At 41.8% G+C, this 14,874-nt stretch overlaps 1 protein-coding gene across 1 annotated transcript in view; it reads right to left on the bottom strand.

The window, feature by feature from the left end:
• Positions 1–3,332: 3,332 nt before the first annotated feature.
• SOX6 (SRY-box transcription factor 6) overlaps positions 3,333–14,874 on the bottom strand; it is a 520,387-nt gene continuing 508,845 nt past the window's right edge. The window contains 1 exon segment of the mRNA XM_021005404.2: positions 3,333–10,536. Coding sequence (XP_020861063.1) covers positions 10,233–10,536 — 304 coding nt within the window. The 3' untranslated portion in view covers positions 3,333–10,232.

Raw genomic sequence — 14,874 nt, 5'->3', positions numbered from 1 at the left:
TTAATTTCATATCCAAGTTTTGATTGGATAATTTGCCCATTCAGAGCCTCACTGTCCAGATTTTCTTGATTAAATCAATTGGATTTTAGATAGCCCTCAGCCCACAGAGCTGTGAAAACAGGGAGCCCCACATATTACAGTCTATTTGGCAGTCACTTTCTATCTCACAGCCTGGAAAGTGATCCAACCATGCAGCCCCTATTGAGAGCTGTGATGTTTCTCCCTTTGGGCAGTTTATCTGAAAAGGCTCAAGTCCGTGGCTGCCCGGCTTCTTTGAAGGCTTCTTGAGGAGCCTCATTCTACTTTAGAAAACAGGAAGATTTCCCCTCACATTGAGTTTGAATCTGCCACCACAGCTTCCATCTACTGGTCCTAGTTCTAAGGTCAAGCAGACCAAGTCAAGTCTCTTTCACAGAAAACCCCTTCAAGTATTTGAAGATAACTAGTCTTTCCTCCACTCACTCTTCACCAGACTAAACGTACCTGCTTCCTTAACCTGATCCTTCTATGGTGTGGTCTCCAGCCCCCTCATTATTTTGTTCACCCTTCTCTGGATCTGCCCCACTTCATCAATGTACGCCCTAAAATATCATGCTCAGAACTGACAATAATTCCCCATTACAGAGGATGCAAGATTATCCCCTCCCCACTTCCAGGTATTGCATTTCTATTAATGCAACTTCTTCTTCCCTCTTGCCTCCTCCCCTTCCTTCAGGGCTAATCCAGAACCCATTCAGGATGGGTGGGCAAAGGGTCATGACCATCAGGGTGTCCTTTCCCTTTGCCTTCCCTCTTCATCCCTTTCCCAGAGCCATCCTAGAATCCATTCAGGATGCCTTATTGATCTCAGGGCTTGGATGAAATGAGAGTCACCAACTCTGATGGTCTTCTATCCCACCAGACCTCACCATCTGTCCTGACAGAAACTGTCCCTAAACACTCTGGTACTATTAGTGTAATTTGGGCCTTACCCTCTACTCTACAGTCACTTCACTAGGACTTCTCAGACTTTTCCACCTATCCCTTTAGCTGATCTGCCTGTGCCACCAGAGGACCAATGAAGGAACTGAGGATGTTCATCGTACAGAAGAATTTGGGGGACATGAGTGATGTCTTCAAGAATATTAAGAGCTGCCCTGTGGAAGGATTCAATTTGTTGGGCTTGGTTCCAGAGGACAAATCTAGGAGAAATGCATGGAAGCTATAAGGAGGCCAATTTCAGCTGATTATGAGGAAAAACTTCCTAGTGATTAGAGCTATATAGCAAGAGGACTCTCTGTCTCAGGAAACAGTGAGTCCCCATCACTGGAGTTGTTTAATCAGAGACTGGATGGCCACTTGTCAAGGTTATTTGGATGTTAAGGTAGGAATGGTAATTAATCCATCAAACAACAAGCTGGATCAGATGTCCCTTAAATTTTCTTTCTGCTTTGATTCTCATGTGACAAAGGAAGACACCTTGGTGCCTAAATATTGATTCCCACCTTTACTGGAAAGGTTTTTATTGAATGTAGGAACATTAAATTGGAGACATATCTCCAAACCTACAGGGAAGACAAACTCTGAAATTGTTACCTGAAGCATAGGAGACACCAAAATGCTCCAAATAGTTCCCCACCCCTTACCATGGCCAAAACTTCAGGAGAATTTATGTAACATCTTAAAAGTGGCAGGCAAACACAGACGTGTTGGGAAATCTACAAGGCACATGGTAACTGACGAGAAACTCGGTATTTTCAAGGACTTCTGAAGAGGTAAAATCCTATCTTTAATTTGACAAAGATCCAAACCAGTACGGCATGAATGGAAACCCAGCTCTAACAAATCAGAGCTATGTGACAGTGGGCAGTCCCCTTAAACTCTCAAAGCCATGGTTTCCTTACCTGTAAAATGGAGACAATGATATTTGTACTACCAATCTCCCAGCTTTGTTATGGCGAAAGTAAACCTTACAGTGAGTATTATTATCTTTCCCCTTTTACATCCATACACCAAGGATTTATGATTTTATTCTTGTGAGAATTTCCTCTACCAACATAGACCTCAATCAATCTATAAATAAGTTGATATTTTAGCAAGTTTTCTGAGGCTCACAGGGTTTAAATGACTCACCCATGGTTACATGGCTAGTCAGGGTCAGAGGTAGAAACAGAAACCAGATCTTCATGTCCCCAGGTCCAATGTTTGATTCACTATGCCACGCTACCTCTATTCTCCCCTTGTAACTTCATAGCTGAATCTTATGCAAATTGCTTGAAGAATTTGGGGGTACATCATTTCATAGCAAATTGACCCCACAGAAGCAAAGCTCCCATCCTCTGGATCCAGCTCTCCAGCTGAAAAGGAGAATTGCTGAGAAACTGTTCTAGAAACCAGTGCTATATGAATCCAGTGTTTTAGAACCTGCCAGGCACACCCAAAGCATAGTCCAGCCATTCTTCTTAGAATATTCCATTTAAGCCATTAGCCAGCCATATTAAATTGCAGTACATTGAGTGTGTGGCCAGGACCCCCAGCTTTTTATTCCTGGGTGTTGCAACTGCATATTTTGGCATAATTATTTTGTTTTTCCAAAGGAGTGTGTATTGTTAACTTCACTTGACAACTTAAATAATCATTTAAAGGCCCACAAAACTATACTTTAGAGTGAAATCTCTTGAAAGAACTGAGGATTTTTAGCCTGGAGGCAACACTTAGGGTGGGGGAAATGATAGCCATTGTCTTCAAATAGCTTAAGGGTTATCACGGAGAAGAAAGATGAGACTCATTTAGATAGTAGACTAGAAGATGTTGAGAGGCAAATTTGGGTTCTATAGAAGGAAAAGACACTTCCTAATAGAGCTATCCAAAAGAAGGTAGGATGGGCTGCTTTGGCAGGTGGTGAGTTTCTCTCTCATGGGAGGTCTTCCAGCAGGGGTTGGATAACCTGTTGCTGGTAATGTTACTGAGGGGATTCCTATTCAGGTATAGATTGAACTTGTAAGATCTCTTTCAGCTCTGTGGAGAATCTATGACACTAAGGGTCAAAAATATACATCATCTCCTTATTCCTCTAGGTTTGATCCACAAGCATTTCCTGCTGCGAAAATATACATCCTCTAACATGAGCCATAAAATGGGGTGGGCATGCCTTTCAAGACAAAGCAGCCTAAAAGAATTCTTTATCACTAAGATGAGGAACATAACCAGGTAGCTACTATGAGGCTGATGACCTATCAGTACCCTTTAGATACCCAGCTCAGCAATGCTGACTCCAGTTTTTGTGTGTTGATTTTTTATTGGGACAAGAAGTAGAAATGTGTGCGTCGCATAGACAAGGACACTCGCAGATGTCATAAAACAAAATTTATCTTTAATTTTGTAAGTGTCAACAGCAGTACAAAAGATGGAGTGATGGTGACTAGATTAAGGGTAGAGAGGACAGTCTTGAGGTAAATGAGCATAAATAGGCAGTTCTTATAGACACTCCCCTGGGGGGGGGGATACCCCCATCATGGCATATTATACGGTATCACCGGAGGATGGTGGCATGTTTAACATATCAGGAAAGCACCTTGTGCAAAGAAAGAAAGAAAGAAAGAAAGAAAGAAAGAAAGAAAGAAAGAAAGAGAAAGAAAAAAAAGAAAGGAGAAAAGAAAGGAGAAAAAAGGAATATGTAGCAGGGGTGCCAACATATACCAGAATATATAAAGACAGTGTGCCTTTCAACTGTGTCTTTTCCATTAATTACTGAGGCAGAGAAGGAGGAGAAGACTTTTTAAAAGTACCACTGAGAGATTATTGAATATTGAATTTACCTCACGTCAATACTGCACAACAAAATCCCAAGAAGTCTGTTTATGCAATGAAGCTAAGAATGATGATTCTCTTTTTAAAACTTCTTTTTTTCTTGTTTTAACTTGAGAGATTACTTTGTCATCAATAGCTTTTTATCCTTAGCAAACTTTGTTTTCGGTGTTGAGAGGAGAGGGTGAGAAAGATGTGATGGCAACCTGTAAGTTCATTTAAAAACTTTACACTGGACTGTACAAGATTCTTTTTTTGATAAACTATTTACATTTTCAGACTTTAAAACATATTCAAAGCAGCAATAGACACTAGTTTTTTTTTTAATCTTTTTCCTCTAAACGCCCAAATCATTACCAGCCATGGGCCCAGGTAGGTACCTGCATTGTACATAGAATTTCTATGAAGAAAATCTGCCAGTTAAAATATGCTAGAGGGGTGTATCTCAACAGCAACCCTAGCATCTCCAGGGCCACACCCACAGTGTTGCTATAGGAACCAGAGCATAGTACCTTGACAACAGAGTTGTAGTTGTCCCTATAGCCCTACACAAACTTTACAATTGGAAACAGCAGCTAGCATGTCAGTCCAGCATGTCAGTGAATTGTGCTGATTAAATTAACATAGAGTACAATCCCACAATATACATCACAAACAAATTACGTCAGGAAATAATAAAGAGTTACAGTGAGATAAGTTATGTAGTAACAGCTTATAAGCTTGTCTTAATGTAATAAAAAAAATTTTACATGGCAAATACAATAATGAATGGACAGAAATGCTAAGGATTCTATCACACTACAAGCTGAGGGGTGGGGTGGGGTGGTATGGAAGAGAAAAGGGTAACAATAAAACCTGTGCTTTAAAAAAGCAAAAACACACATACGACAAAGGGAGACAGAGAGAAGGATGGCCTGAGGGAAAGAGAATGCACAGGGACAGTGTGCACACATACACACACAGTGAAATATTTGCACATTCCCCATAATCCAGGAGCACCAAGGACCTCAGTTGGGGTTCTTCAGAAAGAGGAAATTAAGAGCACACCCTACTGTCAAGCTGCTCTCTAGCTCGTGTATTGCCATCCTGATCAAGTTGAAAATGGTTTTCAATGAGCAATTCCCCCCCATCCCCCAACCCTTCATCCCCATCCTGGAGGCCCTTACTCTGCCCCGCCCTCTGAACCAAAGTTGTCTGCTTCCAGAATGCAGGAATTCAGGAGCAAATGGCTCAGCCCCTGATGGAAGGGGAAGGGAAAACAAATATGTTTGCATATTGATATTTCTGATGATCAGTTACTATATCACAGTCACCTTGGGGTCCAAACAGTATAAGAAAAATGGAACATGGTCAAAAAGAATCACAGAGAGAATTCATTTATTAAGAAAAGCATGTCAGGAGCGGGGGTGGCGCAAGAAGGCGATGAAACAAGTGCTTTGTAGGAGGGCAGATGAGGTCAGAAACAATTATTCTTTGAGAAGAATGGATGTGAGTGCCAAGTCCATTCTTAAATGAACACCAATGGAAGGTCCCTCAGAGAGGGGGCACCATTTGTCCCTTTTTATATGAAAAATGAAGACCCAGGAAAGCATCAGATTACATTTAACCAGCTGCAATTCTTGGGCAATTCAATGGCACTGGGCACAGAGTTTCTTGCATGGTCTCAAATGGCAAAGTGACCTTTCTTGTCAACTACTGGGGAAAATCATCTCTTACAAAACAATTAGGTCAAACTGGAGGGGCGGGGGAACTACACTGTGGTGCTGGGGCCAGAATGAGTTTCTCCTCAGGGGATCAAGAAGCATGCTCTGAACAGGGCAGCTTCTGGATGGCTCACCCACTCCTTGCCCTAGGTGAGAATGTTTGGAGTAACCCATCACCCCTCACCCCCAACCTTTCCAAAGGGAAAGAATGCAGTCTTTTATTTCAGCTTTGACACTACAAGGTAACTCACTGGTCCTCTGATAAATAAATACCCTGGTGTTCCACAGGCCTAATGCATCCCAGGTTGTGAAGGCAGCCATCTTCAGCCTTTCCTTAGATAAGCTCAGGAACCAGATGTGGGAGGACCCACTGGGGGTTCTGATCAAGTCTCCTCCTGGGATTAGGGCTTCCCCAAGGAGAACCATGGGAGTGGACGGGGTTTAGATTTTGTCATGATTTGGGTATTTTTGAAAACAAAAAACGTTTTATAATTGTCCCAAACAGAAAAACACCACATTGTTTCAAGCACAGGAATAGCCTGCTGGCTTTTGTCCACAGACTTCCCACCCTACCCCTCCCTCACAATTACATAATTTCAGGAGATGGGGCAAAGTCTGTGGACAAAAGCAATATGTACACATGTATGTGTATATATATACATACACACACACATATATACACATATATACATATGCATATCTGTATGTATCTATGTGTATGAATATATGTGTATCTATACATATATTATGTATATATTATCCCACCATTAACTACATGGCACAATGGTTAAAAAGAGTATTTCCTGCCGGTGCCCCAATTCCAAGTGATAGGGAAAAGCCCCACATGTCCTCTTACAATGTGTAAATCATTTTCATCTGCAATATGACAATACCATGAACTAATGGACACAGAAATAAAGAGTCTCATATTATTCAAACTATTCAGTATTTGGGTATGGTGGGGGCAGAGCAGGGGGTGGGGCTTTATTAATGAGTCTAATCTTCAGACATCTTTTTTTCTTTTTTTCTTTTTTCTTTTTTTTTCTTTTTTTTTTTTTTTTTGCTTTCCAAATGTTATTCATGCTTTCTGCTATCAAACAGTAACAGGACTAGTTCATGCATTCTGCTTGGATTCACAAAGCAAATTGAGTTTCCTACCAGCTATCCTGGAAATTTGGTATTTTCAATGTATCAACTTTCTATATTAAACAAAACATAAGTCTGTGTCTGTGGACGGTGTCTTCTAAATTCAGTGAGAGCCCAAGTGAGGGGTCTTGATATCCCAGCTAGAGGTCCAAGCCTGAGCTCTCACGGCTCTCTCACTCTGATCATTCAGCATTTGCATGAGGTACAGTGACTTGTCAGCTTTTAATATGGACCAATATACATGGATACAGAACAGAAAAAAGTAAATACATAACTTATACTTCACTAATTATTCATGAACCAAAAATAAAATTCTATTTCCTATGTTATATTTACACTTTAAAAAAAATCTAAAATGAGATGGTAGATTCATCAAAAGACTTTGTTTCGAGCCCCGATAAAAGCAAAATGAAGCTATCGCTACGATTGTCCTTTCTTAATTTCCACCGACATTTAGAGCCAAAGTTGGCTAATAAATACAATAAATTGCTTATGCGCACCATTGAGATCCAGATACAACCTTCCCGTCTGACCCAATGAATGAATGAGACGTTTACAATCAGATCCTTCCTGAATAGCCTTTCATTTTTGAAGAACGTGGCTAGAAGTGACCGAACCCCAGCGCTAAGGCAGGCGGGGGCTGCGGCTCCAACAAAGTGTTCATACACGCATGGATTTTGCATAAATAAATGAAATAACAAGACATAAAATGACTCAAATCCGGCAACTGCGGGGCAAGCCCACACGAGTCGAAACAGATGACTTTTGTTCATGTATTTTTCGTACAACAGTTTCACATTAGTCAGAAGTGATAAAAAATACCATTTATATCCAGTGCTTATAACACTTACAAAACAACATCTGTGAGTGTGTGTGTGAGTGTGTGTGTGTGTGTGTGTGTGTGTGTGTGTTTGTACTACGAGCAAAATCAAGTTTCAGTCCTAAAGAACAGTCCTTTGTTCTCCACCAGCCCAGAATATTATTTTGGCATGGTCATAAAAACAAAACAAAATTAACCAACGACTCTAAATGTTTGCTTTTGTGCAAAATTAATTACAGACGACACAATGCTAGCCATACAGCACTCTACCTACGCAACAGAACCAAGAAGGAAGGAGCAAGCGCGGTGTGGGGAAATGGGGGAGGGCAGGGGGTGGGTAAGAGAAAGAGAACTAAGGAGAGGTGACCAACTGTATAAGTCAGTTAGACGACATAATAAATAGTCCATCTTTAGTGAGTAATCCTCCTCCTCCTCCTCCTCCTCCTCCTCTTTTGAGCAAAAACTATTCAAACAAAGTTCTGATCCCCAACTGATGGAAGAACACAGCTTGTCTATCAGTACCTATGTCAATCAGCTTGTAGAGAGCGCTCACCAGCTAACGGGAGCCTGGAGCTCAGGCTCCTCCCGGCTGGACCTGTTTATTGCTATTGGGTTGGAGAAAATAAATACAGAGATCCTCTGGTTGCTTTCAAGTGATGAGATGGCTCAAGAAATCTGACAGCCCTCTTCCTATGTCCTAGTAATGAGCTTGTATTTGTCCCACTGGGGATGAGTATACCTGGTCATTGGCTTTCCGAGCGGAGACAGTGAGGGGAAGGCAAAAAGAACCACACTAATTGAAGGGGAGCGGGGTGGGCAGAGAACTGAGCTGCTGAACCTACGAGGGAGCTGGTATCACTAGGAGCCCAGGGGCCCTCCAGCCAGGCAGGAGACCTCTCCAGGGATGGGTGCTGCATGTGCATGGTGAATTAAGTTCTGCACATTATCTCCCATTCTACGCACACCCATGGGCACACACACACAAACACAAGCACAGGACTGGGTGTGTGCACTCCACTTGCTACAGAAAGGGTGACTTATTTGCATAGGTGAAGGAGGCAGCCAAAGACATTCTTCTACCTCCCCATGAGCTCTTGGATCTTGGTTCTAAAAGCAGCAACTTCTCACAAGGGAATACTCTCCTTTCCTCCTCTCCTTTTGGCTCCCCCAAAGTTTACATTTCATTCCCCAAATTCATCCTGACTCACTATTTACCTCTCTGCTTGCAGCATGGAGGCTGTTGGGTGACTTCTCCCTGTCCTTGGGATTTTATAAACAAACCTGAGCCCCTGCTGGCCAGGACTGGCTCACTCTTCACCCATAGCTCCAACATGGAGCCTGCAAGCATGGATGGGAGTTGGCTCCTGAGCTTTTTTGTCTGGCCCTGCTGCTAGTGGGGCCCTGAAGCCTGCCTCATCACTCCCTGCTGAGATCAGCTCCCACAGAATTCATACATGGAATGGAAAGTCAGAAGGCTAGCCTGCTCAGCTGTAAGGGCCTATACCTGGGTTTCGAGTAGCCAGTTACCTACTGTAAAGGAGAAATATTTTTGGCTTTAAAAAATTAACTTGAATTATCATTATGTTTAAGAAATACTTCCAGATGTTCTGGGGACATACAATCCTTACATACATTTTCATGTCTGTAGCAGGTAATGGAGGACCAAAAAAAGGGGGGGTTGGGGGGCTTGAGGGTAGAAGGGTAGAAATAAGGATCGTTAAGTTAATGCCACCAACAATGCTTTTTAAAATAAATAATCATTGGACCCTTGACATTCTGGAATGAATAAATTATTTAAGAGAAAATATGTTTAAGACTGAATGCCAGGGTTAAAGGCAAAGGGGTAATGGGGGTTGTGAGAGGCAGCCTCACATGGGGACAAGCAGCCTTGTTCATAACTGGTGATCGCTCTGTTGTGCGGACATCACATTACATCATGTCATGTCATGTCACATCACACACTGATGGCACAGTGAGAGGCAAAAGCAATTGGGTACATGCATGGTGGCAACCAAGCTCACTCCTTACAATATCCTGTCTCCAGATTCCTGAGTACTTTACCATTTTCTGGAAAAGAAAAAAAAAAAGGAAAAAAATACAACCTGTGGTTATCAATTTTTTTTTAAGATGCCAAAGGATTGTCTAAGACTTTGCAGTGTCTCCCTTAAGACTTTCAAAAAAAATTTTTTTTTAAGATTCAAGAGTGATGAAAAAGTTTGGCACGTTAGAAGTTCAACTCTACACATGGAAAAATGGAATTCAGAGGCCTTTTTTAAGTGCTCTGCACGCAGCCGCGCTTGCGTGCCTGCAGACATTCTGCTCGCGTTCACAAGATGAAATCTGCAGTTGTTTGCTAACGTAATTCAGAATAAAAACACATTCACAACCTGTAGGCCGGCACAGCATACCTGAGTGAGAATGTTTAACCCCATCTAAAAACAGTAACTTAAACCTTTATCAACATCCAAAAGAGAAAAAAAAAAGTAAGACTGGTAAGACAGCTATGGATTCAGATAAGTTTTCAAGTCCCGATGTCTCATATTTAATATATGTCTTCACCTAAATAAAAAACAAACAAAAAAAACACAAGTTCATGAAAAATCAGGGAAAACTCCATCTGTCTCACACATTATGAAACAATTAAGACCATTCTGCTGATGTAATTGGGGAGCCACAAATGCATGCGGGCTCTTTAAGACTTTTTTTTTTGTTCAGGAAAAAAATAAAGAAGAAAAAAAAAAACCCCAGTCTGAGCATTTTGATTCTGCAAACACTCCTCAGTTGGCACTGACGGCTTCGGGACCTTCGTTTTCACTGCTATAGTCTGATTTGGGCTCGTCTTCATAGTCGTCATACATTTCCATCTCATCCTCACCGTTGATCATTTCATTCCCAGCCAGGCTTCCGCTGTCCGTCTTCATGCCATAAGTGCTCTGGATGACAGGGAGGCTGGGCTCCGGGCTGGCTGAGGTGCTAGAGCAGTCAGATGTCATCTGAGGAGATGGTGTGGTAGTTGCCATGGTAATAGCACCAGGATACACAACACCCGTTCCTGTGGTGATGGGAATCTGAGGCTGTTGCCTGTATGAAAACAAGATTAAAAAAAAAATACATGTACATTTGTGTTCTCTGAGTGGCAAGTACACTGCTTCTGCATATTCACCAAGCTGGGTGATGGGGGTGGCAAGCTAAGGTTAGCTTTCCAACCATGTTAGAATATGGCATGAGAACTAGAGTTTTGTCATTCATTAGCTTGGGACTCAGTTTCCTCCTCCATGAAATGTGATCATGATTCTTATGCTCCCTCCACCCCCTCACCAAATGATTGAGGGTAAAGTAGAAATTCCAAGGCTGAAAATGGACAGCAAGTTTCCTGAAGTTTCTATTATTTTCCTAATCGTGAAACCAGCACATGACTTGGCATGTGTGGCTGCTGAGGGTCCCTGGAGCTGGGGGAGCAGATCGGCTTCAGGAAGCCCCAGCAGCTTTGCCTCTTCCAAGTTCAGTCAGGATTTGAAAAGGCTCCAGTATTCTTACTATCCTCTACAAAGTGACACATTGCCCTCTACAAGGCTGCAGAATCTTTATGAAGAGAAACTGATGGACAGCCACTGACCAAACCACATCATGGCCTCATCAGGTTCTAGCTTAGCCTACAGGACCTTTAAGAAGGGCAGTCCTGGCTCCCTGCTGGAGCATGTGATCACTCTAATTTCTCAGCTGAGTCCACAGATATTTTAACCGGGACTTAAGAAACAAGAAACTACTCCAGAGACAGAGAGAACGGCCACGCTTCACTGACCTGAGACACTTTAGGTTTCCTTATTAATGCATGCCACAGGAGCCTGATAAATAGAACTATCCTAAAATGGGATGGCCATTTCAAAAGAAACATGCACAGAAATAACACATGTGGTGTAGCTGTTAGAAGGCTAGATTTGGAGTTATGGAGACCTGGGTTTGAATCCCACAATTGAAACTTACAAGTTATATGACCTTGGGAAAGTCACTTAACTCTGAGCCTCCGTTTCCTGATCTGTAAAATGAGAGGGTTAGACTAGATGGACTCTAAATGTATGCTTCTAATGACCTGTATTTGTCAAAATAGCTCTCATGCCCTCTTAATTTATTTTAGCTATCTGCAGTGCAGAAGAAGAAAAGAGGCAAGGCCAATCTATATGTGATTTTGACTACTGCAGAACAGATACTCTGCTCCTGCTCACACATCCCCCTTCCCTGCTCCCACTCACCCCAACTCATTAGCTTTGTTTTGGGACATGATAGAAAATCACAATGGGACAGATACTCTACCATAACTGCCCAGGCTGGGGCAGCGTGTGGATAAAGCACAAGATCCCTGGACTCCTTCCTATAAGGTGCTGAGTGCCCCCAGATCAGTCCCTTTGACCTGCAATCATGTGGCAGTCTGCAGGAGGCAGCCATTAGAGAAGTCTCAAGGCCTAATTGAGAATATCTCATGAAATGTGGGTTTCCCTCTCAGAGACACTGATACTACATCAGTAAACTTGGAACTGCTGCCATTTGGGGTAAATGAGCACAAATTAAATTTCATGCTCACCTGCCCAAGGCAGCGAAGGCCTCATTAGGTTTGACTGAATTCTGATGATTGCTTCAGAAGTATTTTTGACTTATTCACGCAATGAGTGAATCCAGTGAATTCCCTCTGATATTAATTTTCCTATGATATTAACCCATTTTACAGGAGCTCACACTATGATGATCAGGAGGCTATGATCTAGACCCCGTCTCCTGTACTCAGAACATCAAAGCCAAACCAAGGTTTGCTGTCCATAAAGGATGGGCAGATAAGCTCACAGTCTTCAGAAATATTGATGAACATGTCATCAGCTCTGATCATATATGGTTGAGTTTTGCTTACTGGACTACATGTTCTATGAGGACTTCTTTTTTTTTTCCTGATTTTTATCTCCCCAACACCCAATATACAGTGGGCATTTAGACCATCTGCCATGAGCTCTCTCTTCTCTTCTCAATACCTCATTCCCTTGAGAACATTCCTCATTTTCTCTTCCTTTATTCCAGTCTCTGATGAAGAGGTAACCATTCCCCTCACTACGATCAGCCCCTTTACATGTACCCTTGATCCCATTCCCTCTCATTTTTTCCTAGCAGCTTGTCCCCAATATCACCTCTCTCAATCTTCAGTCCTTACCTAATTTAGCTACTGTTCTTTCTCCACTGCCTACAATGTAACCAAATCTCTCCCATTCCGAAAAACTCCCTCACTAGACCTGACCATTCCCTCAAACTATGATCCTCTACCTCTCCTTCCTTTCAAGATTAAATTCCTAAAAGGGAGGGGGTGAGAAGCTGTCTTCCTCCCCACCTACCCCCAGCCCCATCACTTCATTTCCATTTCTCTCCTCCTTCTCAACTGTTTGCAATCTGGTTTCTGACCTCATCCTTAAACTGAAACTGCTCTCTCCAAAGGCACCAGTGATCTCTAATGACCTTTTTCTCTGTCCTCATCCTTCTCAACCTCTCTGCTACATCTGACACTATTGGTCATTCTCTACTCCCGGATATTCTCTCCTCTTGGTTGGTTGGTTCTGTGACATTTATCTCTTAGTGGACAGGAACTGTTGCATTTCTTTTACCTCGCCAGTTCCCAGACACAGTAGGGTACTTAATAAGTGCTTGTTGATAGATTAAAAATATTCCTTGAATTAACTGACATTTATTTTAGTACTGCAAAGATCTTCAATTTTATCAGTGTAACCTTCCACCAATGCAGATAACAACACCCCTCTGCTCCATAATAAACAGCCTTTTATGAGTTGCTGTGGCCAAAAAAAAGTCATTCCTTGGTGGTCGATTTAGCTTGGAGGGTTCTAAGATGGCAGACACATGGTCTGTTTGCTGTAGGGCACACAATTAGAGCCTTCCCAACTTGTCTTTGTCGGGGCCTGTATTCCATTGGCAGGGCCTCTGAGAACCCATGGGCCCCTCTACAGGGATTGTACAGCACTGGAGGAGGATTTGAGAAGAGATCGGATATTTGCAAACACTTATATTTGGATTTAATTTTCAGAATCTGAGAAGAGCATGACTTGAGACTCGATCATCCATTGAAAATCGATCAACTGATCAAAATACTGAACCTCAATATGAGAGGAATAAAGGAGAAAACACAAGATGAAAAAACATGATGTGAAATAGATTCAAACTCATGTAAAGGAGATTTTCTCTGTTTGATAACATTTGGCTATTAAGTTGGTAAAGAAGAGTAAAAGCAAAAAAATATAAATATATATGTTAAAATATACACACATATACATACATACATACATACATACATATATATATACATATATATATATATATATACACACACACCATCTGTTCATCTCACTCACTGGCACAAGAGATACACATAAAACATATCTAGAAATCCACTGCTGAATTGCATGGAGCTCAATGGAACTGGTCCCTTGCAATTCAAAATCCTATGATCTCAATGATTAAAAAAAAATAAGAAGATAATATTCCCAGACATGCAAATTAGAATGGCCTCACTCTGGCAATGTTTTGATATTTATTTCAGGGGCCAAAGGCTGTTAGAACTTATTGCCAAGAAGGGGAAGATTTGCTGGAGAAGGAAATAAAGACTTGAAGGACCATAGCAGGTACTGAAGCTGTTTTCCAAGAGTCAGAGCCTCCTATTTGATCAATCTACATCACAAAGACAAAGCTGGGAGATGAGGACGGTAGAATTTTGGAGTCAGTGTTGTGGAAGGAAAGCATATTGGAGGAAGGAGGTACAGCTAGGTGTGCAGTAGATAGAGCAACCAGCACTGCAGTCAGGAGGACCTGAGTTAAAATCCGGCCTCAGAGTCTTAGTAGCTGTGTGATCCTGGGCAAGTCACTTAACCCTGACTGCCTCAAAAAAAAAAACCAACCACATATTGGACTGAGAGAGTTAGGAAACCCGACTTCAATCCTGCCACCATTCTCCTTGGGTGACCATAGACAAATCCCTTTCTTTCTCTGGGTATGTTTCCTCCTGTAAAATGAAGAATTCATAACTTGCCTCTGGTCTCACAGCTAGGAAATAAGAGATCAGAGATTTGAATCCAGGTCTGTATATCACTCTAATCACTCTCTGCCTCAGTTTCCTTATCTATAATATTGAGATGATAATATTTGTAGCTACCCTCCAAGATTTTTGTGAGGAAAGTATTTTGTAAATCCTAAAGGACTATTAAAATTAGAATGATTATCCCAGGATCTGTGATTTTATTATGTGAGTAATATCCCACATACACACATCTCAGTAAGTGGTCTTCATGAGTTGCTTCGACAAAAATCAAAACAAAAAAAATCCCCAAACCACCTATGCCATGGCATCTACTGACTTAGCTCAGCTGGCCCTTGGGC

The sequence above is a fragment of the Phascolarctos cinereus genome, unplaced genomic scaffold, assembly GCF_003287225.1.
Source record: "Phascolarctos cinereus isolate Bilbo 61053 unplaced genomic scaffold, phaCin_HiC Scaffold_9;HRSCAF=440, whole genome shotgun sequence".
NCBI classification, from domain to species: Eukaryota; Metazoa; Chordata; class Mammalia; order Diprotodontia; family Phascolarctidae; genus Phascolarctos; species Phascolarctos cinereus.
The sequence above is the reverse complement of the archived record's forward strand: the minus strand, read 5'-3'. Positions and strand labels throughout refer to the sequence as shown.